At 58.7% G+C, this 22,459-nt stretch overlaps 8 protein-coding genes across 8 annotated transcripts; 4 read left to right on the top strand and 4 right to left on the bottom strand.

Moving 5' to 3' along the window:
• Nucleotides 1-1,501: 1,501 nt before the first annotated feature.
• On the bottom strand, nt 1,502-3,094 carry GGTG_12025 (hypothetical protein; the record flags this gene model as incomplete). The annotated part of the gene is made up of 1 exon (XM_009229918.1): nt 1,502-3,094. The coding sequence occupies one exon, from the start codon at nt 3,092-3,094 to the stop codon at nt 1,502-1,504; it is 1,593 nt and encodes a 530-aa protein (XP_009228182.1).
• Nucleotides 3,095-3,417: 323 nt separating this feature from the next.
• GGTG_12024 (hypothetical protein) lies at nt 3,418-4,062 on the top strand (the record flags this gene model as incomplete). Its single annotated transcript, XM_009229917.1, has 3 exons — nt 3,418-3,498; nt 3,641-3,756; nt 3,885-4,062. 3 exons carry the CDS (start codon nt 3,418-3,420, stop codon nt 4,060-4,062), a joined length of 375 nt encoding a protein of 124 aa, XP_009228181.1.
• Nucleotides 4,063-5,193: 1,131 nt separating this feature from the next.
• GGTG_12023 (hypothetical protein) lies at nt 5,194-7,188 on the top strand (the record flags this gene model as incomplete). Its single annotated transcript, XM_009229916.1, has 6 exons — nt 5,194-5,886; nt 5,948-6,182; nt 6,260-6,670; nt 6,739-6,846; nt 6,915-6,973; nt 7,036-7,188. The coding sequence occupies 6 exons, from the start codon at nt 5,194-5,196 to the stop codon at nt 7,186-7,188; spliced, it is 1,659 nt and encodes a 552-aa protein (XP_009228180.1).
• A 273-nt stretch (nt 7,189-7,461) lies between these two features.
• GGTG_12022 (glycine dehydrogenase) lies at nt 7,462-12,165 on the bottom strand. Its single transcript, XM_009229915.1, has 2 exons — nt 8,703-12,165; nt 7,462-8,616 (listed from the first exon to the last, which is right to left on the bottom strand). The coding sequence occupies exons 1-2, from the start codon at nt 11,419-11,421 to the stop codon at nt 7,994-7,996; spliced, it is 3,342 nt and encodes a 1,113-aa protein (XP_009228179.1). The 5' UTR covers nt 11,422-12,165; the 3' UTR covers nt 7,462-7,993.
• GGTG_12021 (hypothetical protein) lies at nt 12,129-13,111 on the top strand. The gene is made up of 3 exons (XM_009229914.1): nt 12,129-12,512; nt 12,597-12,698; nt 12,794-13,111. Exons 1-3 carry the CDS (start codon nt 12,494-12,496, stop codon nt 12,829-12,831), a joined length of 159 nt encoding a protein of 52 aa, XP_009228178.1. The 5' UTR covers nt 12,129-12,493; the 3' UTR covers nt 12,832-13,111.
• A 335-nt stretch (nt 13,112-13,446) lies between these two features.
• On the bottom strand, nt 13,447-14,714 carry GGTG_12020 (hypothetical protein; the record flags this gene model as incomplete). The annotated part of the gene is made up of 3 exons (XM_009229913.1): nt 13,447-13,557; nt 13,655-14,301; nt 14,432-14,714. 3 exons carry the CDS (start codon nt 14,712-14,714, stop codon nt 13,447-13,449), a joined length of 1,041 nt encoding a protein of 346 aa, XP_009228177.1.
• A 469-nt stretch (nt 14,715-15,183) lies between these two features.
• Nucleotides 15,184-17,613, top strand: GGTG_12019 (hypothetical protein). Its single transcript, XM_009229912.1, has 3 exons — nt 15,184-15,374; nt 15,515-15,875; nt 15,950-17,613. Exons 1-3 carry the CDS (start codon nt 15,226-15,228, stop codon nt 16,103-16,105), a joined length of 666 nt encoding a protein of 221 aa, XP_009228176.1. The 5' UTR covers nt 15,184-15,225; the 3' UTR covers nt 16,106-17,613.
• A 1,269-nt stretch (nt 17,614-18,882) lies between these two features.
• On the bottom strand, nt 18,883-19,423 carry GGTG_12018 (hypothetical protein). Its single transcript, XM_009229911.1, has one exon. It carries the CDS (start codon nt 19,390-19,392, stop codon nt 19,171-19,173), a length of 222 nt encoding a protein of 73 aa, XP_009228175.1. The 5' UTR covers nt 19,393-19,423; the 3' UTR covers nt 18,883-19,170.
• Nucleotides 19,424-22,459: the final 3,036 nt, after the last annotated feature.

The following is a 22,459-nucleotide window of genomic DNA, read 5'->3' as shown; positions in this document are numbered from 1 at the left end:
TTAGCAGGTAGCGCACGGCCGAGATTGCGTGCGCTGTGGTCGCGGTAATCGGCAGAGGTTAGGGGGGCTGTTCCAGTTCCCCTCCCCTCGTCCCGAGGGAGGCCGACGCACCTAGGGGGCTGTCATGTCGCCGCTCGGGGTAGGGTGGCGCATTGTTTGCTCGGTTTTGGTCTTTGGATTGTCCGGGTCGGGGTGGGATGCAGGGAAGGCCCAGGGCTGGGATTTGTCAAGAACCAAGCGCCGGCACCCTGGCGGCCCGACGACAGGACAACCTTTTAGCTCCCTTGTTCGGCCGTGTTCGTTGTTCACGCCAACAGAGCACGTCCCTCCTCCTCCCATGTCGAAGATCGCTTCTTTTTGGACCATCTCTCGCAGGCCAACTACTAGTACTGTGTAGGTATCCGGCCATTGCTTGATCACACACCTCGGTCGACTTTCACCCACTTCCCGGTTAATCCGTCATCCACCACGGTTGAATAACCTCATTCCAGAACCTCTTCCCGGGGCGGAGATGTGTCGGGCGATATCAAAGCTGATCAATTGGGCGTTAGACTTTGCTTGTACCTGCACAGTGTGTGGCTGGCGACATTGGGAGGCCGCCTTTCCACCTACGATTTGCTTACGATCCCTTTTGGGGGCGCGCCTTTCGGGTGAATCAGCCCCATTGCCCATCCATCGATCCCTCCAACAAATCAGCCACCCGAACGAAGGCAGACAGGAGGAAACATGCAGGAAATACCCGGGGTACCGAGGTGTGCTTCCGTTCTATGTGCGTTGTTACCTTGCATCACGTTTCACAAAGCTAGACCGCGCAGGCCGGAAGGAGAGAGGAGTACATAAAAAACACGAAAGGGGCCTGGCCCACGCTGGGTCATTCTGGCCACAAATCGAGCCCTGCCGATCATCCCAACCCACCCCGGCTCTCCCGCTTCTTGGGAATGGGGCGCCGTCTTCCATGTGAGGGGCTTTTTTTTTTTGCCTGCCCCTCTTCCCTCCCCCCTCCCATCTCTCGCCCTTGTCGAGGGAACAAACGCCTCTCCTCTGCCAAAACGGTGGACGCATCAACAGGTAAGGAAGGAGGAACATGCGTCCCTCGCAAAGGGCGCAGCGTCACCGCCACCTTTGCAAGGAAATGACAGACGTCCCCTAGACTCAAGACCGCCTAGCTCGATCCCGGCAAACCCCTCATTCGCTCACCGCAACCAGCTCGGCATCAAACCTGAACCCGGGCGACACAGACACGAATCGAGCGCCGTCCTGGCGGTGACAATTTGCTGTTTCGCCCAAAGCCCGAGCCGTTTTTTTTTTTCAAGGCTCTGGAAGACCGCTCGTTTGGCGGGTCCAGTGTGGGGCCATCCCTGCCAGATGCAGATTCCGCTTTTGACCTCAGCGGCGCCCACGTGATCTGGACAACCCAAATTTGATGTCGAAGATATCGGTGAAGGAAGGCGAGGCTAGTGTGGGATATTTAAAATAAAAAGGTAGCTAAAAACTAGTTGTTTCAGAAACCAAGACCAGCCAGTTCCTCGAGATCCCCCACAATGTCATAGGTGTCAACGTCCCACTGCCTGCCCACGATGCTACCCGCCTTGCCGCCCTTGTCTGCTTCGTCGCCCTCGTCGTCCCCTGGCAACCACACTCCCTGGTCCCAGCTGAAGAATTCGGACCTGTCCCAAATCTCCTTGACCCGCCGCAGCTCGTCCTTGTTGTCCCCATAGTACGCCCGCTCGTGCGACTTGGTCGGCAGGTCCCGGGCCGGGAAGTTGACAAAGGCGGCCTCGCCGTTGAGGGACAGCGGCCTCAGCAGCCTCTTGGCCTTGGCGAGGAAGAGCCGCATGTCGTCCTCCATCCACTTGTCAGCCCACTCAACCGCCATGCACATGTGGAATACGGCCTGTCGCCAGAAGAAGGCCGTGTCGGCGGCCGCACCGCCCGAGTGGACCCACGTCGCCCGGAAGTTGACATTCTCGCTCCCGAAGTCGGCCTGGAACTCGCCCGCCAGCTGCTGAAGGGCGGCCGCCGCCTCCTGGAGGACACCCTTGTCGCCGTTGCTGAAGGCGAAAGGGCTGAAGAGCTCGTACGTCTTATTCGTGGGATAGACCCGCCCCGTTTCGTCCAGCCATTGGGCCGCGAGGGTCTCGGAAAGGTACCGCGTCGACTTTTCGGCGAGCACCCGACGCTTGAGGGCGCAGGCTAGCTCCGGCCTCTTGATGTGCCTGTCGATGAGCCTGTCGTATTCGGGCTTGCTTCCGTCGAATGAGACGTTGAAGCGGACCCCTGTATGCTTCTTCTGGGGGTCGCACACCCACGTGGTGTCCATGGTGATCTTGTCAGGCCATTTGGCCGTGTAAAGGTCGACCATGGTGGATACTACGCCGTCCGTGAACCCATCCACAGGATACCAGTCATATCTCCCGGCCACCACCAAGCCATGCCTGTTCCGCAGCTTCTGGACCTTGAGCTTCGTTTGGACCACGATGCCAAAGTTGCCGCCGCCCGCGCCGCAGAGGGCCCAGAACAGCCTGCCCTTGTTGGTGGTCGGGTCGTCCGCCTCCGACACCGTCACCACACTCCCCTCGGTGGTGACGAGGGTCGCCTCCGTCAGCGCGCCGCAGCCCATGCCGAAGCTCCGCGTAAAGGGCCCGAGGCCGGCGCCGAGGGTGAACCCGCTCACCCCCACGGTGGGGCAGCGGTCGCCGTTGATCATATAGCCTTTGTGCCTACCGTTAACGAGCGTGCCGTAAACGTAGCCCCATTGGCAGCCGGCTTCGGCTCTGACTGTCCGGGACTCCATATCGAGCTCGACGTTCCTCATGCTCCTGAGGTCCAGCGAGATTCCGGAGGAGGCACTCGAGTGGTCGGCATACGAATAGCCGTTGCCCTTGACCGTCACCTTGAGCTTACTGTCTCGGGCTTCAATGATGATGGTCTGAACTTTATATGTCGTTTTTGGGTGGACGGCGCAGTCGGGGCGCGAGAAACGGAACAGGAGGTTGGGCGTGGCAATGGCTTTCTCATACTCGGGCGACCCGGGTTCGGAGACTGCGATACCTTCATCCCTGAAGAACTTGATGGCCCTCTCCATCCGAGACATGCTTCCACAAAAAACAGGACGCTTGGAGAGCTCGACGAGCCAACGGGCTGTGGCTTGGCTGATTGATTTCTCGGATCGCGGACAGCTCCAGTCTAACTGGCGGCGAACTCTGACGACCCAAGCAGATTTTTGAGGATCAGACCAACGACCCGATGCTTCGGGCGGCCGTCTTGACTGTGGCTGTGTATATTGACGTGGCCCTTGCAACGCCCTACAGGGCTCAGACTCGGGGTAGCATAGCAACCGTGATAGCTGCCCATCACTCTGGCTTGTCCCGACGTTGGGCCCAAGTGAGGCTACCTAGCGCGCCGCCGCTGGCACCAATGCGCGATATGCCGTCGGCCAGTTGCACTCTGTGTAGCATCCACGGCGAGGACTTGGGATGGCACGAAAGTCAGGCGAAGGTAGGTCCGTACCTAGGGAAGTGCGTGGGTATAGCAGACGGAGGAGGTTGATGTAACACAAAGGTGCAGTTCGGTGGTAGAACTTGAATTTTGTTCGATTGGCCCATCGACAGCCACTAATTGAAAACCCCTGAGCTCGCAGGCCAGCCTCCGCGCCGGGCAGGCCACCAATAGTGGCCTTCAACGGGTTTTCGTGCGGAGAGCCAGTCGCTTCTGGCAAACGTCTATGCAGCCGGGAGGTTGGGTACGAATGCATGGGTATGTCCGGCTTGACACTGCCCTCCCATGCGTCCGGGACGCATGATCTCATTGTTACGATCCCTGGGTTTTCTGCCTTTTGTGTGCATATTGGTCACCCGACCCGCCTATTATCGACCAACCCATAGCGTTGACCTGTTGTTAACCGGTGTATGTGCCATTCCTCCGTCGCCATCCCTCGCTGCCAGCAAGCCCTCCACTTTGTGTAGGATTTTGATATGGCCATACGCCATGGGCGGAGCGTCAAGGGTGGCGCCGAAGGACGGGCTTAGCGGTTCCGACGCCAACGAGACGACACGCAAGTGATGTCGGTGCCTGACTGCAAAGGTGTTTGGGCACGGGACCGAGATGCGGCTCTGCGCGAGATTAGCGGCAAGACATTCACCTTCTTTTCGTTTCTTCCCTGCAGGCAAAGTCTTCAGTGGGAGCCCGTCGGTGGTTCGCATGGTTCGCGCGTTTCGCCGTCTCTGCACCATCGCGAGATGTATGCATAGCTACGTAGGTAGGTACTTTGCCTAGGCAGTCAGTAGGTGCTTGGGCAGCAAGATAAGGGTCCTCTTCAGTAGTGACGGGTAGTGGCTATAGCCGACGTGGAAGCTTTCACCGAAGGCTGCCCGGCCCAATGGGTGCGGCCCGTCCCACAAAGCAGCGGCGCAGACGCTATTCCGCGGATACGACAAAAGACTAGGACAGCACGGCACGTCAACTGTCAAAGTAGTGACATGTCAGCTGTCAGCTGTCAGATTAGGAACCTGCATAGGAGCGCGCAAGCATCGGCTGCGCGCAGCAGTGGAAACATCTGGGGAACAAGAAATTTGGGGGCACCCAAGGCACCGGGATTCTATGAGCTCCTGTCACGGAGCGGAGCAGCATGTGTGTCCTTTGAGAAGCACAAAGTCTACGAACAACCTAATTAGACTTCTCTATGGCACTCTCGCGTGTGATGTTATCGTGTGTGATAGGTTCTCCCCAATAATCTCCCCTCCCATCTTCCTCAGCCTTGGGCGCAAACCATGCAACCAGCGGTGGCAGAAACATGGAAGGCACATGGATCTCGGCCGTGCCTGTCGTGGCTCGGGGAAAGCTAGCAGCTTCTGGGCAGCAGAGTTTGGGCAGTGTCGGTGTTATGTGGCAGAGGTTGCCTCGTTCCGTACCGCAAAGTCGCCTTGGGTGAGCCTGCCGCCGACGGCATTTTGGGCTTCCTGTGACTCAAAGGGGATCGGCAACCATCCATTGGATGCCTGCCCAGTGTTGTCCTGAGCCGCATGGTTCTCTCATCTTCCCTGGAAACGAGCCTCCCTAGGAGCTGGCGCCCATAATGCACGAGAAGATAAAGCCTGTTCGTCCCCTCGACGGAGAGACATTTGAGAGATGTTCTGTATCACCCACTGCGCTCTCAAACATCTTCGCCTCGCAACAGACTCGCAAACCACCACCATGTCGATCTTCAAGGATGCCCGCGAGGGAACCCTGGATTGCGCCAAGCTGAGAAGCTACCTTGAAAACAACCCCAACATTCTCGACGATGTCGACCCGGAGTCGGGCTTGACGCCCCTGGGCATCGCCGTCGTTGAAGGGCTTCCCGACGTGGTCGAGGAGCTCCTGAAGAACGGGGCCCAGACAGGCCACCAATCCATAGACAACGCCACGCCGCTGCTCCTCGCCGCCTGGAAGACGGTCAAAGAGCGCCCCCTCATCATGCAGAAGCTCCTCAAGGACATGGATCTCAAGGGCATGACTCCCAAGCTCGTCAACAGGACGGTCAAGGCTACCGGCAACAAGACGCCGCTCATGCTCGTCATAGAGAAGGAGGACCTCGTCTGCGTCAGGATGCTGCGCTCGGCGGGGGCTTCGTTGAACATCAAGAACGACGACGGCTTCACCGCCGAGGAGATGGCAAAGTTTTCCAAGAACCTGGCCGTCATGCGTGCGCTCCGCGGTGACGAAAAGGAAAAGGAACTGCTAGCGAAGCTAGCTTCGGGCGTGGTCTCCCTCCTCCTTTATGTCATCACCTTTCTGCGCAATCTCGTCTGGAGGACGGAGCGGAAAGCCGTCCAGCCGGCGCGCCTTCCCGCCCAGGTGGTGATCAAGGCCGAGGACCCCAACGATCAGTACTACAAACTTAACAAGGTACGAAAACATGCCGGCTGGCTGAGGGTTTGGCGCAACGTCGGCTGACTTGAGCTCGCAGGAAGTGATTGGCGACTCTGAGGAGCCGTCGACGCCGGAAGAGTTCTTCGGGAAAGTCGACAGCTTCCTCCAAGACCACGCCGTCGTGCCGCGCTTCTTCAAGGACAAGGACTTTGTTCAAAGCATGGCTCGTAAGGTCGCAGACCTGGAGAAGGACCCGGACACCGACCTCGGCAAGCCGGGAGTCCTGGCCAAGACGATCAAAGTGACCATGCACCAGCAGGTTTTCTACTGTGGTGGGTGGCAGCCCCGGCCCTTTTGGACGCGATCGCCAGCCCCTTGGCTTCGACTTCTGACTCCTGTAACCGCACAGACGACAGCTCTTCAACCAGGCACGAGAATCGCTGGCAGACCCAGAGGGATCTCGTCAAGCGCATCGCCCGCATCACCACCCGCATCCTCCCCGAGGGCGAGGGCGTCGCCCTGCGCTTCATAAACCAGGACGTGAGCGACAAGTCCTCGAACCTGACCTTCAATGAGCTATGCAACATGATGGACTCGGCGAACTGGATGAAGAAGGGCAGGACCGACATCGGCACGCACCTGCGATCCAAGATCCTCGAGCCCATGGTCTACAAGAAACTCCTGCAAAACACCTTCACCCGGCCGCTGCTCGTGTCCGTCGTCACCGACGGCGTCCCCGATCCCGAGGACAAGGACACCCTCGCCATGGCCATTGAGGAGTGTGGCTCAAGGCTTGTCGTTGCCGGCTGCCCTCGCGACAGTACGTGTTCAAAAGTCCCGGCATCTTCGTGTTTCCGGCTCCATCGTTAACGGCATTGTTTTCTCTAGGCGTCAAGTTTTTGATTGGCCAGGTTGGGGCGTCGAAGAAGGCAGCCGACTTCTTGGAGACGCTCAGGAACAACAAAGAGATCGAGCCAGTGACGTTTGTTGTTTCCGGTAAGAACACTATGCCACCCCGTACGCCAATATCAAGTACCTTGACGCGCCCTGACTCTGCTTTGTAGACAAACTTGACGCCAAGCTTGCAGAGTTCCACGACAACGACCGAGAGCTGGACCGATGGGTGAGCATTTCATCCGGCGATAGTGTTTACCCCCGGCTTATATCGCTAACGTGTGTCTGCAGCTCATCGAGACGCTGTTCGCCCCGATCAGCAAGTCCGAGGTCCTCAATCCCTCGGGGATTCCTGACGAGCCGGAGGGCGGATCGGACGCGGAGGGAGAACTTGAGCCACTGGACGAACCAGACTCGGATGCAGGGGAGGAAGGGCCTGAGTGATTATGCTACTAAAGAGACTCGAAGGTCAACCGACGAGGGGATGTTTGAAGATGGCGGGAAGGACGAAAAGTTGAAAGAATGGGGATGCAAAAAGAGAGGAAATGGAAAAAAGAAAGGAAAAAAAGGAATAAAAGGCCGGTCTGCCGAAGGAGCGCTTTACTACGAGGGATCTGTAAGCAGGTCGGGGATTGGGATGCTGCGGCTCGAAAGCGCTGCCTAGCACATAGATAGAGCCCGAGGGTCTCCTACCCTCAAAACGTTTCCTACTAGCCACTTACAGTCCAATATGAAGCCAATCAAGTCTGCTAGGGTGACTACCGTCAGAAAGCGTCCTAGAGCCTGTAAAAACCATGTGTTTGGCTGTCTTGACCCTAACCCCTTGCATGCGGGCGTGTGTGGGGCACGGGAAAGTCGAGAGACACATACAGGACCTTCGCACGGTGTGAAGTCCAAAGATCAGCAGTAAACCAAAATCAATGTGGCTTACACAAAAGATGTGCAAAAGTCCTTCAGGTTTTTGGCCAACGACCAGAATCTACACTGCCAAACCGAGAAGAGACAAAGCTCCCAAGCCGACTCCGCCGTAGCCGTTTAAAACAAACCCCGTCTTAACTCCGACATGCGATGTTGAAAAGAAGAACCCCATGCTCCTATGTGTTGAAATCATGAGAAGCAAGACCCCGACACTAGCTAATTTGTCGATAAAACCCAAAAACAAAAAGAGAAAGAGAAAGAAAAAAGTCGTTGGGAGTGTTGAATAAGAAGCAGTGGATAATTAACTAACACGCGCCACGCACACACACCCCTACTTGGTCTCGGTCGTCTGCACCGACGACAGGTCGCTGCCGCCCGTCGTGTCCTCGACGGGCGGGCACGTGCAAAACAGGTTTAGGTCGCCGTGGGCGTCGTCGACCCTGGCGACCGAGGGCCAGAACTTCTTCTCGCGCAGCCAGGGGAGCGGGTAGGCGGCCTTGTCGCGCGAGTAGGGGCGGTCCCAGGCGGCGCCGCCGTCGCCGTCGCCCGAGATGATGTCGTGCAGCGGGTGGGGCGCCATCTTGAGCACGTTGTTCTCACGCGGCTGCCGGCCCTCCTCGACCTCGCGGATCTCCTCCCGGATCGCGATGAGGGCGTCGGCGAACCGGTCCAGCTCCTCGAGGGACTCGCTCTCGGTCGGCTCGATCATGAGCGTGCCCGCGACGGGGAAGCTCATGGTGGGCGCGTGGAAGCCGTAGTCCTGCAGCCGCTTGGCGATGTCGATCACCTCCACCCCGGCCGTCTCCTTGAAGGGCCGCGCGTCCAGGATGAACTCGTGCGCGCACCGGCCCTGGTCGTTGGTGTACAGGATCGGGTAGTGCGGCTTCAGCCGTGCCAGGAGGTAGTTGGCGTTCAGCAGCGTCACCTCGGTCGCCTGCTTGAGGCCGTCGGCGCCTGTTTTGGGGGTTCAAAGGGGTACGGTTAGCTGTTGTCGGTCTTTCAGGTTTCTCTCTCAGACTCAGAGTGGTGAGCCAACTTACCCATCAAGGCGTTGTAGGCCCAGCTGATTGGCAGCACGGAAGCGTTTCCGAACCTGGCGCCACTGATAGCCATGTTGTTTTTCAGTTCGTCCAGCCGTAGATGCTCCTTGGCGCAGATGGGCCCGGCGCCGGGGCCGCCGCCGCCGTGGGGGATGCAGAAAGTCTTGTGCAGGTTGAGGTGGCAGACGTCGGCGCCGATCTCGCCGGGCGAGCAGAGGCCGACCTGGGCGTTCATGTTGGCGCCGTCCATGTAGACCTGGCCCCCGTGCTCGTGCACAATGTCGCAGACCTCCTTGATGCGCGGCTCGAAGACACCAAAGGTGCTGGGGTACGTCACCATGATGGCGCCTAGCTCATCGCGGTGCTGCTCGCACTTGGCCCGCAGGTCCTCGACGTCGAGGTTGCCCGTTTTGGCGTCGCACTTGATGGGGACCACGCGCATGCCTACCATGGCCGCCGAGGCGGGGTTGGTGCCGTGGGCCGAGACGGGGATCAGGCAGATGTCGCGGCCTTCCTCGCCGCGGCGCTTGTGGTAATCCCTTATGGCCCGGAGGCCCGCGAACTCACCCTGCGCCCCCGAGTTCGGCTCCAGCCAGCAGCTGTCCATCCCGGTGATGCCTTCTAGCTGCTTTGAGAGGGCCGTTGTGAGGATGTGGTAGCCCTTGCTTTGTAGGCGGGAGGCTTGAGGATGCAGGCCAGAAAATCCGGGGAGGGTCAGCAGCGCCATTTCGACCGATCCGTTGAGCTTCATGGTGCATGAGCCCAGCGGGATCATGGAGTGGACCAGCGAAAGGTCCTTGGACTGCAGATGGTAAATGTACCGGATCATCTCCGTCTCGGACTGGTGAGAGTTGAAGACGGGATGTTGCAGGTAGGCCGACGTCCGGCGGAATTCGGGGAATGCGTCCACGTTGATGTCGTTCTTTGCCTTTTCCACGACCTCAAACTTGAGCGCTTCCATGGTCTCGTTAGTTTGGTTCAAACCTCGAGTGCTCTTGATGAGGTACCAAACGACGCGATGCAGGTTGTCCACCGTGGTGCCTTCATCAAACGTAAGCTTGACGCTCGTGTCCTCGGAGCGGATTACGACGTGGAACGAGTTTTTGCTCAGCAATTTGAAAGCCTCGATATCGGGAAGCTCCAGCTCGACTGTGTCCCAGCCCTCGCGCACAACCTTGATGTCCAGGATTCGGGCGGCTGCGGCGACAAAGCTCGCCTTGGCCCTGATGCTCTGAGCGATGTCCTTGAGCCCCTGCGGGCCGTGGTAGACGGCATACATGGCGCTCACGTTGGCCGGCAGCGCCTGGGCGGTGCAGACGTTGCTCGTAGCCTTCTCGCGGCGGATGTGCTGCTCGCGCGTCTGGAGGGCGAGCCTCAGGGCGCGGCCGCCGAGCCGGTCCTTGGACACGCCGACAAGGCGGCCCGGGATCTTGCGCTTGTACTTGTCGGCCACGGCGAAGAAGGCCGCGTGCGGCCCGCCGTAGCCCAGGGGAACGCCGAACCTCTGGGAGCTGCCAAAGGCGATATCGGCACCCCACTCGCCGGGAGGCGTGTAGAGAGTCAGCGCCATCAGTTCCGTGGCGCAGCTGAGCAGTGCCCCCTGGTCGTGCACAATCTTGGCCAAGTTTCTGTAGTCGCTGAGCAGTCCGCGCGAGTTGGGGTACTGCACCATGCATCCAATGAGGTCCTCGCCCAGCTCCTGAGCCGTGGCGGCAAAGCTTTCATCCAGAGTGTCAAGCACAATGATCTTGATGCCGAAACCCGCGGCCCGGCCGCGCATCACCTCGAGGCTTCTCCTGCTTACTCCCTTGTCCACGACCATGGACTTGCCTGGCCTTTTGGCCCGAGAGGCGGGAAGGGCGTTGAAAGACAGCGTCATGGCCTCGGCCGCCGCGGTGGCCTCGTCAAGCAGACTCGCGTTCGCGATGGGGAGCGCGGTCAGATCCGACACCATGGTCTGGAAGTTGAGGAGCGACTCCAGTCGCCCCTGGCTGATCTCAGGCTGGTACGGGGTGTAGCTTGTGTACCACGCAGGGTTCTGCAGGATGTTCCGCCTGAGGACCTCGGGTGTGAGGGTTCTGTAGTAGCCGCTGCCGGCGAAGTTTGGGAGATAGGCCCTGTTCAGAAACGCCCACGTGGACCCTGTTTCGTAGATCTCGGACTCGGGTGCGCCTTCAGGGAAAACTCCCTTCAAGGAAGCATCCTTGACGTCTTGGTACATCGGACGGCCGGAGAGGACGTCGGGCGGGATGACCTGCTGAACGAATTCCGAGATGGAAGTTGCCGGGGGGTCGAGAGCTTGAAGCATGCGCGCAACCTCGTCGTTGTTGGGGCCGATGTGGCGGCGGGCAAACGTGTCTAGAGGATCGAGGCCCTCGATGCGGCGGAAGTGCCTGGGGAGCACGGCATCCCCAGCCGCAGGCTCGCTATCGTAATCAGCTGGGCGCCAGAGTCTTTTGAAAGGCGGGTAGAGTCCCTCCTTGTTCGGGTTCAGTCCTATCATGGAGGATTTTCCGGCCTCCTTCCTAGCAACGTGATCTTCATTGCCACTAGATTGTTTGTCTCCCTGCCGAGGTGAGGCGTAGTGACGCCGCTGGGTGGACGCCACGCATGGTCGCAAACCCGAGCCCCTCGGCACGAGCGCCGGCCCGGGAGCTACAGACACGCGGCGTCCGAGACGGCCCAGCGGGCGGCACGAAGCCAGAGCCCACGAGCTCATGGCTGGCAACAGTCCACGCGCTGTGGGAGAGGGAGATGTATGGCTGGCGGGGTGTTGCTGGCAGATCTCGTGCGCGGCGGGAGAGACCAGCGCCCAGGGGCGGGCGAGAAAAAGCCAAGTACGGGCCAATTGATCAGGTAAGGGCAATAGCAGAAGCCAGCCGTCGAGCGAGACCACGCAGCTATCTAGGCCGTCTTACAAACACGCTGAGGAGGGCACAAGGTGGGAATGATGGAGGGGAGTGAGGGCAGCATGAGGTGGAACGGGGGAAGTCTGTCGCACGCCAGCTACCCTGGAAGTGACCGAGGTCGGGAGAGCCCACCTCAGATATCTGAGAGACCAGACGACAGCGCGTGGACGTGTTATCGGTTGATAACGGGACGTTTTCGCACGTTCCTGCATGGACGCGGGAAAAAAAAGTCGAGAAAGGCGTGGGTGCGGTCCAATCAGAGCGCGCCCCTCTGCTGTGAAGGGAAAGGATTCCCTCGCACCACGCTGTGTCAAGCCTGGCTCTCCGGCGCGATACAGGCAAGAGAATCCGACGGGCAACTGTTGCGGCGGGAAACTTTAGGTTGGTGCTGGTCCCTCCCTGTACACCCCGATAACGGCCATTCTATCGTTGTTGGAGGGAGGGACAATCATGTGACAGCGAGCACTGGGGCAACGGCTTCATTGTCAAACCGCCGTTTGCGCGCGGACAGCGGTATCGCAAATAAGACGGGCTTATTTCACTTCACGATACGCTTCGAACATGAAAGATTTCGGATTAAAGTCGGGCTTGCCTGTACCTGGTTAGCACAAGTAAGAATCGCTTATTGTCGGCCGCCACAGCGCTGTGGCTAGCCGCTGAAGCACCGCCACTCGTAACGCGGGCCTGGTCCTGGTCCCTTGTTATCGATTAGCAGCCGCTCCAAAAATTTCGGGCGATAACGACGTCTTGGCGACCCACGGGAGGAAGACATCTCGAGCCCAACACCCCTCAAAACAGCCGTGATACCGCCCCCAATCCCCACGCCACGCTCGCTAAACAAGACACAAACCACCAACCGAAACAGCCGCTCGCTCCTTCGTCATGTTCGGAGGACCTGGATGTACGCTTCTGCCCACAGACCCCGCAACCCATCTCCCTCGGACGTCTAAGCCCACTAACCCTTCCACCACCTTTCTCCGCGCAGTCGCCCCGCCGCAATTCTCCGAGGAGGAGATGCGCCAGCTCGAGGACGAGGCGACCTTTACCGTCCAGCGCTTCATTGCCACCAGCGTCTTTCTCTACTTCTGTAAGCCCACCTGGCCTTTTTTTTTTCCCCTGTCGGGGGCAGTCCTGCTTGAGCTGAGGGCTGACATGGTCTCTACTGCACTGCCTGACACACAGCCCCTTTTGCCATTGACGCCATATCGAGGATCTTTTGAGGCTCCGCGCATCTGATATCACTATTCTTCGGCATACGAGCCGCTGCTCACCCGCCGGTCAACAGGAACACACTATGGGGAAATAATCCCCTCGAGCCGAGCAGTTCGCTGCCATCCGTCCAACCCTACTACCCATTGCGCGTGTGCATATAATACCAACCGGACGAAGCTTTAGTTTCGGCGTTTATCCAGGGGTAGGGGAACCATCTGTACGCCACAGTTTCTCTGTGGGGACGACGATAGACTGTACATTACCACTTGATGACCATTTGCCATGCCATCTTCGCATCTGGAAACGTCCCTTGCAACTTCTCGTCCATCTCGACTCTCTCGGAGACACCATGTCCCGCCATGCGTGAGATATCCTGAGCTTTTAGGCGATGGCCATTTCATTCCATGGCTCAGACCACATTAAAGAATCCAGCCACACTCAGGCGCCGAAAGCCGACAACTAGAGCCTACAGACTAGATGGCGCAGTAGGTTTCTGGTAGCGCCGGGTATGCAAATTAAATGAAAAAAGGGGCACGTCTCGCTCTGGTTCCATCTTCAGCCACGCGTGATTCCGGAAGGCAAATCAGTTGCGCCAAAGACCTTATCTGACTCTCAAACTCAGGTCATGACTTCGACACAGGAGTGCTCTGCTTTTCCCATTCATCAAAGTCCTTCTTGACGAGCTCTAGTTCCTTCTTCAAATGTTGTATTTGCTTCTCGTAGTCCTCGAGAATCTGCAGATGCGTGTCAGCGTTGGCAAGGGTAGATGGTAGAATACCGGCAAGAACGCTCCCCCGCCATTCTATGATGGGGTAGCAAAGGGGGACGCACCTTCTTCGCTTTGGCCTCAACCTCGTCTCCCAAGCCTCCCTGGTCGGCGTTGAGCGCGCCCTTTCCAATCTCAGCCTGGAGCGACTCGGCGTAGTCGCGCAACGTGATGAGGCGGCTCCAGAGCTCCTCCATCCGAGCGGCGAGGGCAGGGTCCTGGGCGCTGCGCTCGAGGGCGGCCAGCTTGGCGCCCAGATCGTCCTCGTCGCCGCTGAGGGCATACCCCCTGTTCCGGAGCACCTGGACGCGCGCGGCGAGGGCGAGCGAGCGGCGGCGCAGCTCGGCGTGGCGGCGGCGGGCGGCCAGGCTACGCACCGAGGTCTCGAGGTCGTGGCGCGACAGGATGGCGTCGAGCGACGCGTTGATCTCGTGTAGACGCTGGTTGAACTGGCCCACGGCGAGCCGCTGCGCGTTGAGCCGCTGCGCGAGCGCTTGGAAGCCCACGGCGGCCACGGGGATGAAGCCCGCCGCGGGCTTGTCGGCCAGCGCCGCCTCCCAGGCCTTGGGGTCGTCGCCGGGTGCCGGGCCGTAGAAGGGGATGTGGGACTCGTCGACCTTGTTGTAGAAGTACGTTCTGAACTCGCAGGCCGGGTTTGAGGGGTCCCACTTGTTCGTTATCGCCTGCATCTGCTCCGGAATCGATTTCTGGTCTGTTCGGGTGGCGGCGGCGGCGATATTAGCTAGAGGTCTTGCGGGATGGTGACCCGAGCCCGTGAGTAGGCGTCGGATCTTGTTGGCTGGTTTCTTTCCGCAGCGGTTGCGCTGCGCGGAGCCACTCACGAGTTGATAAGCTTCCTGGCTTCCATATTGAACCACCCAGCTGCGACTGTTGCAATAGGGCCGCCTGCTGCTGCTGCTGCTGCTGCTGCTGCTGCATCTGCTGTTGCTGTTGCTGCTGCATTTGTTGGTGTTGCATTTGCTGCTGCTGCATTTGTTGGTGTTGCATTTGTTGCTGTTGCATTTGCTGCTGCTGCATTTGTTGCTGCGCCTGCTGTTGTTGGCCGCCGAACATGGACGAGGTACTCGTGGCGGCGGGTTGCGCCGTCGCCCCAAAGAGCGACATGATGGGCGCTGTAGGCGGTCGCTCGGCAGCAAAGATGGCGTAATGGAAGCACCCCCAATAGAGTATGCGATTCTTTAGTGTCGGAAGCAATAGCAAGCGGTGGCTAGTTCGGCCGTCGTGGCTCGAGGTAATCTCAGACAAGTATCTCGAAGGGTCGGCGCGTCTCTCGCGGGTGCTGGCGCGTCAAAGAAGCGTCGAGGCTGGTCGCAAAAATTAGGTTGTGTCTCTTTCAGCTCGCGCGGGAGGCTTAGGGGTCGAAGCGGAGGCGGCTCGGATGGCAAGCCTCGACGCAAGGCTACCTAACGCTGTGGGGAAGAAATTTGTTGCTGCCCGGGGAGGGATGAGGCGGAATGACAAAACAATGTGAAGCGGCGGCTGGCAACACGCGCAAATAAAAAGGGACCGTGCCCAAGCAAAAGCTCCAACAGCTAAAAGAGCTCACCACCATCCCGGCTCCACTTGATTGGCTACTCACCACCCACCCCTGCACCCCCCGTCAAACTGCGGGCCAATGAGGCACCCCACAATTGAGATTGACCTCGATTGCTGGGCCTCGCAACATCGTCCAACTCCAACAGAGGCGCCCCCCCATCCCTATCTGCCGAATCCCCGGTCGACCGTCCCTCAAACACCGCCCAAGATGGCTGCCCGAAAGCCGGCGTAAGTTCTCCCGTCCACTTCGGGCCTTGTATGCCCCGCCAATTGACCCCAGCCGCGTCTACATCGACCCGGAAATCCACCATCGGCGCCAGCGCAGAGTAGCGACAGCCTCGGCATGCGCTAACCCGGGCCGTTCCCAGCTTCAACCAGCACGTCCTCTACGACACCACTCCGCTGCCGGACTCGATTCCCAAGGTCAAGGAGATCGGCGCCAGCTCCGCGCCCCTGTTGTCGGCCGCCTTCTTCATCGGGGCCCGGTGCCGGGACTACAACGATGACTTCATGCAGTGCAAGAACGAGAACCCCGGCACCGGCGAGGCCAAGTGCCTGACCGAGGGCCGCAGGGTCACGCGCTGCGCCCGGAGCGTCCTCGAGGACATCAATAAGTCATGTCTCGACGAGTTCCGCAAGCACTGGCAGTGCCTCGACAACAACAACCACCAGCTATGGCAGTGCCGTGCCGACGAGTGGAAGCTCAACAAATGCGTCTACGACAAGACTGTAAGGCCCGCTCGGCCATCCTCTACGTGCTGATGTGGGTTGCTGACTTGGGGCCTCGTTGGCATGCTCCCCAGGGTCTGGAGAAGGTCATCCCTGACCAGCCCAAGAACTCGACCCCAGTCCACCTCCGCCGACAGCAGATATTCGCACACTACCCCATCATGCCAAACCAGAAGCCCTTTACCCCGGAAAAGAAGGACGCCGCCGCCGACACACCTACGGCGTCGTGATTGGAGATATGTTTGTGCTTGCCGGGGAGAGATGTCACCGGAGCGGCAGGTAGGCCACGATGTAAAGCCCCGGTCATTGTATCATTGCGTCGTGCCGCCTGGCGATGATGCGCGCGCAATGAGCCCCTTGCGAAACAGCCATCTACGACGGTGGGGGCAGTGGATGAGCGTCGTGAGAGCCAGCCGTATCCCACCGAAAAAGTCCAACCATCGATTCGACAGGACCTACGGACACCGGCGAGGCAGTAGGCTCCACACGACGTTGTACATAGAGACTCGTCTTGAAAGCAAGATGACAAGAGCTACCACAACAAGAAAAAATTACTCGTCTGTGTAATTGCCCCTCGGTTGGCATTTGGTACCCTCTTCAGGAGTCTTCAGGGCGTGTAGGGACTTGTTTGGCTGGTGGTGTCTGCTTGCGCACCATTGCGAGCACCGCCAGCACACACACCATCTATCAAGACTTCATGAGAGATATCTGGGTAAGGTGTGACTGCCAGAGGCCCACGTTGTGCGGGTGCAACAGTAACGATGCAGCGCCGTCGCGCCGTCTGCACCACACCAAAAAGCCCACCTTCTGCGCTGGCCATCCAGCAGCGGCTACCTGCTTCCTTGCTACGCTAGAGGAACGACATCAAAGTTGCGGTACGTGATTCGATTCCGGCCGCGCGTGATGCCTTCTAGCCGTATCGACATCATACAGGAGACCCGATCAGCCAGGCCCACGGGCTCTGCTTCCTCGCCCCTGTACCCCTCGGCGACGAGCGGCCACGCCGGAGGCCGCGAGAAAAGATCTCTGCCAGTCATTCGGGTCGAGGGATGTTGGGGCAAAGACAAGGCAGCGTGGTGTCTCGAGCACAAAAGACGAGTGACAGTTGGGTTCCTCATGTCTCGAACTATCGCCCTTTCTCTTCGAGTGGACAAGCAGAGTCGATTTGTCCTCCATGTTGTGTTAGTTTCGCTAAAAGAGGCGCCTTCCAAGAACTCGGGAATGGCGAGGAACATGGCGACGGGAATCTTTGAGCCACTAGGCTGCGAGCCACCTGAATTTTGTCAGATATGATAGGCCTCACCATATTTGGATGCGATATGTGCTGTTACCTTGACCACACGCTGCGGTATCTGGACCATGTGTTGGGCGACAAGGCGATCTAGGCGAGCTTGTGCGCCTCTTCTGTGGGCGATCCCTTGGCTGGCGGGGGTTTTTATGACTGTGTTCAGGTGCATTGCCGTGTCTGGCAGGGAGATGGCTTGAAGTCTTCTTTTACGTCTATTTCTCCGCCTCTCTTACTTTCAGGCTATCGCTAGGGCAGATAACTACAGCGGAACAGACTACCAAGGCTAACTACGATGATTAAGCCCCTGTTTCTTTTGCGCACGACGTTTGAGGCCTCGTAGTAGCATAGGGCTATTTAATAACACGTTCGATAGAACCTTTCTGTCTCAATAACCCACTAACCCACTGTCCCTAGCCCGGCACTGGTCGAGTTATCATGGCATATGGCCCTAGCTTCGAACCCCCTGAATATGGACGGCTCGTCCGAGTCGCCGCCGTAGTTCTAGCGGCGGGGCCGGTTCTACAGAGAAAAAGGGGAAGACAACGAGGGGCTCCCAAAACAAGAGACAAGGAGGGGGAGGACAAGACGACCGCCCGGGGGCGGTGCCATGGAAGGATCAGAAACATTTTACAGGGACCGCTTAGCAAACCTTGTCCAAGATCCAGTACAGGCCACCTGTGCGACCAACAGCCACGTCTGGAGACATTGCTGGTTGTCTTGGGTTTAGTTTCGCGAGAGAGAGAGAGAGGGATCTTGACAGTCGACTCGAAGCGCTGTTGGCCATCACCCCATTGTCTCCTGCTCTCTCGCTTCCCAGGGTACCGAGCGGCACCAGCACTCACCATGCTTTTTCCTCTTTGTTTTTTTTCTCTTCTTGTACCACCCTACCAGGAGCGCTACAAGAGTGAGGTCTTGTGCAACGCTAACCTAGAACCACCCAGAACCGGGAGTCAGGAAGACCTCGCACTATCAAGCTGCGGCATCTCAAGGGACGCCGCCGAAATCGAGGGGGACAGTAAAAAGTACAGGCGGGACCGATACCCGATACATATGGGCGTCGAGACATGGACAGCCAGGGAAGTTGGACGGAGACTGCGTTGGCGGCCTTCACCATTCGCGGGATCGAGGCCCAGCCCCGGCGGCGCCCGACGGAGCGCAATATATCCTAGACGGCGAGGGGCACCCGGAGGCGGGCTAACTTTCCCCGGATTGGCCAGAAGGGGCGTGAGGCGTCGAAGCGGGAGTCCGTTTGCGGAGGCAGCTCCAGTCGAGGGGCTTCGGCGCCGTGGCCCACCACGGGTTCTTGCAGCAGGCCCAAACACTCCTATACCGCCAACGGGAGCTAGGGTTTGAGGATGCATGGGCGGGAGAGGACGGGAAAACGGCGATTCGACCTACCTATGCTATCGATGGCAGGGCCTCCCCCCGCACGGCTCGGGGCCAAGGCTGCAGGCTTGAACGCCCTGAGTGGACAGGATCGGGCACCGGTCGGTGAGACGCCCCCGAGACAGAAAACGCCTCGACGCATCCCTTGCCCGGCCTGCACCGCGCTCCTCAGCCATACGGGCACAGACGGTAGAAAGGCCGGCTGGCGGGCTGCCTGGCGTGTCTCTTTTTTTCGGATAGACGGCCGAGGGGTGGAGGAAAGGATAGCCGGTAATCGTAGGCGGGTGCAGAGATTCCACAAGAGGCGCGTCGCTCAAGGGAACGCCACATTCGCGCGTACACAACCGCCGGGCTGCATTCCTGCCGGTCGATTCGCTGTCGGTGGAATGCTGTGCGCTGGCCGGCTGGCTCCTGGGAGGGTGAGGGCGCGGGAGATGGCTGACTTCGTGTTCGAAGCTGAAACGGGCCCAAGAGCAGTGAGAGCAAGCGAACGAGAAAAGCCCACATGTTGGCCATGGGCTGCTGTGCGACGAGCTCCGACGCTTGCTGTGTGTGGCTCGTCTCCCATGGTCCCCGGCGGCCTTGCTGAAAGGCAAGGTTTCTCTCCTATCTTTCTCTCCTTCATTGGTGTAGGCCCGAGGCTGAGTCGAGCTTCCAGAGACCCGGGGAAGGCGATAGAGATGTCACGGGCCAGATAGTACCAGATCGTGCTTGTTTCGGGGGCATAGGCCAGAGGACGAGCGTGTTTTGGTCGCCTTTCCCAGTTTTACCACCGTATTTTTCGTTGTGGGCGGCCTGCAGCGCTCCGGGACCGCCGGGGGAGCGGTACAAGAAACGGTGCATCTTCTTCGTTGTGGGATGGGGAGGGAACACGAGATCGGAACTGAGGCCATCTGGGGAGCGGCCCCCGAAACAGGGGCCGGGAAGGCGGGCCCAAAAAACGACTACTTTTCAGCATTGGAGAATTTTGCAAGTCTCAGGACATGCATGCATGCATACGGGAATGCGAGCAGGCGTGCGTTGTTTGGGAGCATGCGAGATATCACGGCCGGACATGTAGCGAACAAGAGCCCTTCTTGTTGGCGATGTTCGTCGTGACAAGCCCCTGTTTTCAGGTGTTGGGCACTCTCAACTCAGAACAGAAGAGTGACACACCCCAAAATCACGGTGTGGTATCCATAGTGTGATTCCTGTCAGCAGGGGTTCTCTTCCGATGCCGGTGAGTTGGGGCGAACAAACACCAAACAGCCCGCCGCCCCTGCAAACTGACCCAACGTCCAGACCTTTCCCCGCGCAACCCCTGCAGCCTGCCCGGCAGGCTGTTAAAGCGACCTCAACAGTTGTTCGTCTGATACTTTTTTGCTGGGCTAGAGCGGCAAGTGAAGTGGCACAAGACAAAAAGGAAGAAGAAGAAAAAAAAGAAAGGCCGCTGGCCCGAAATGAAGGGCCAGCCATTACTGAAGCGTTACGTGGCTTGGCCCCTAGCTCCTCGTCTCTCACTTCAGGCTACGGACGCAGGTTGGTGGGGTTGCCCTGCCTCGTCCCAGCGATGCCGAAAAGCTGGGCGCAACTCCAGTCACCAATGCAAGGTACGCGCCGTTACACCAGAGATGCACGCCGAGTTGGGGGCGTCCAATGGGATCCGGTCACGCGGAGGACAGGAAACATTGACTTTATGTGCACCCAGCTGTTGAGTGTCTTTCTGTGTGCTTGGTGCCTTTGCCGTCACCAGTCGACGTCTCGGAAGAGCCACTTGGATCCTGCCTGCCTATCTGCCTAGGATTTTATCGCAAGCGAGCCCATGGATGCCACTGGCCGAACCTACAAAAAGACATGGCGCTCGATTGTTTGTGATATCGACCGGATCGGCCAGATCGACTGCCTTCCCCGTCCAGGCCATCACCAATCGATGGCGTGCGGCGTTGCACAGTGGCTTGCTGGTGACGGCTGGGTCGATTTCCCTGATACCACGTTTTACCTGTGAAAGCCAGAGCCCGGATTCGTAGAGGTCAATAGCTCGGCTTAGCTGCTGAGATCTCGTATTGCTGCCCGTTTGCAGGGGTTCCGTTCTGTAGCTGCCAGATGGCCTAGATATCTTGGCCCAGTTGGACCATGGAAATCGAGTTGTCGACATCAAACGGATTCGCCGTCTGATCAAAAAGAAGTGATACGATAGCCGCAGGTTGTAGAGGACTGTCCGGTCAATTCAATATTTTCACCCCTCGGGTCTTGCACGTGGCTGGGCAGCAAGTAAAATTGGCAGTCTTGGTACTAATCATACGCCCTCTCGGCGCCCTTGTGTCGTGCCTGCCGTTCTTGGGATGGATGCCGTCCAAATTACACAGGGTTTTCCCAGCTGTAGCCTTCCGTTCCGCTGGAGGATCTGTGCCGTCCCCTCTTCAGCAAAACGGAAAACGGCCTCGACAACCACCTCCACTGCACTTGCAGCCGCAGAGTCCCACTCCTTTTAGTCCGTCGTACGGGCCACACCTCGCTCGTTGCCTTCTTCCTCGCCTTGCCTCGACCACCGCCTTTCCAACCTTCCTTCCTCACCACCACCCACCTTCCTTTTTGTGGCATCCACCGGCCACACCATCGCTCTTTCGGTCCAACCCGACAACCACATTCTTTTGCATCGTCCCTCCTTAAACAGTATCAAACCCCTTCGTCTCTTGCCTTGGCCACCCCGCCTCGAGCCAGACAGCGGCCAAGATACGACCACCTGACAATCGTCTCTTCCGGAAGAGGAAAGATAAAATAGTGCAGGAAAACCTGCCACAGTTCTGGGCGTGACAAGCTTGTAGGTCGCTTCGGTGAAACGCATCATCAAGAGCAGCCCGCTCGCCTGCCTCGCCTCGTTGTTGGCTGGCTGTGTCACTCGTGCGGGCTCCGATCTGACTGTAACGCACTCCTCAGCCTAGCGTGGTGGCAGAAGTGACAAGAGACTGAGGACACGGGAAATAACAAGAAAATAGACGACGTCCGTCACTCCGGATTTCGGGAGCCCACCCAGACCTTTCTTGTGGTCTAACACAGACCTCCAACTGACAACTGGTCTTGCCTGTTGTTCAACCACACTCTTTTTCCACCCACCTCGTTCTTTCCGAGACGACCTCACGTTCCTTGGCGGACCTTAGTTGGGCCAGCGCGCTGCGGTCACTCTGCATCTGCCAGACAGCTCCGACAGACGACTCCCTCAACTGCCGACGGTGTATAACTACCGCCGTCCCCGCCGCCCCCTTCTCACTTTAGGATATCTCTCCAGTCACCTCTGCCATTCGTTACAGCACCCTCATTATCCAACGCTGAAAAGGTATGTTTACCAAGACGATGCTACTGCCGTGTCGCTTTGAAGGGCCCTCGAGACTGCTCGACCGCCCATCTCCCGCTCCCACCTCGACCCCGCCAACTATCCTCATAATATCCCCAAGCTCTCTGTGATGTACCAGTGTCGCCATGGGTGCTTCCTCCGCAAGACGCGGCCTGCCTGCCTTTTCCCCCGCCGGCTGCCAGCACATGCAACTGCAAGAATGGCCAAGACAGTCACGCTCGGCATCTTCTTTTTGAGCTATCTTCTGCCCGGGCCTGGACTGGCTGTTGCCGTGTCTACGGCCTTCCTCTTCTCCTTCCTGTTGAGACAAAGAGCTTCTTTGTGTGTGGGGCGCCGCCACGAAACGCCGCCCTGGGACAAAGCTGGGAAAGTGCCCAGCTCTCGACGCCATGGCCGAGGAAGCCACCATTTCAACCTCCCTTCAACACGCCCATCTTCATTCTCCGCGCATTCCTTCCAAATTTTCACGTTGTCCCGCGACAACCACCAAACTCAGTGCAAACCTTGCGCACTTTCCTTCAAGACTTCACTTCTACACCTCCCTTCCAGACAGATTTCTCTTCTTGGCTCATTTACCTG

This window comes from Gaeumannomyces tritici (assembly GCF_000145635.1).
Source record: "Gaeumannomyces tritici R3-111a-1 unplaced genomic scaffold supercont2.7, whole genome shotgun sequence".
Taxonomy (NCBI): Eukaryota; Fungi; Ascomycota; class Sordariomycetes; order Magnaporthales; family Magnaporthaceae; genus Gaeumannomyces; species Gaeumannomyces tritici.
This window is presented reverse-complemented; position numbering and strand designations above follow the sequence as displayed.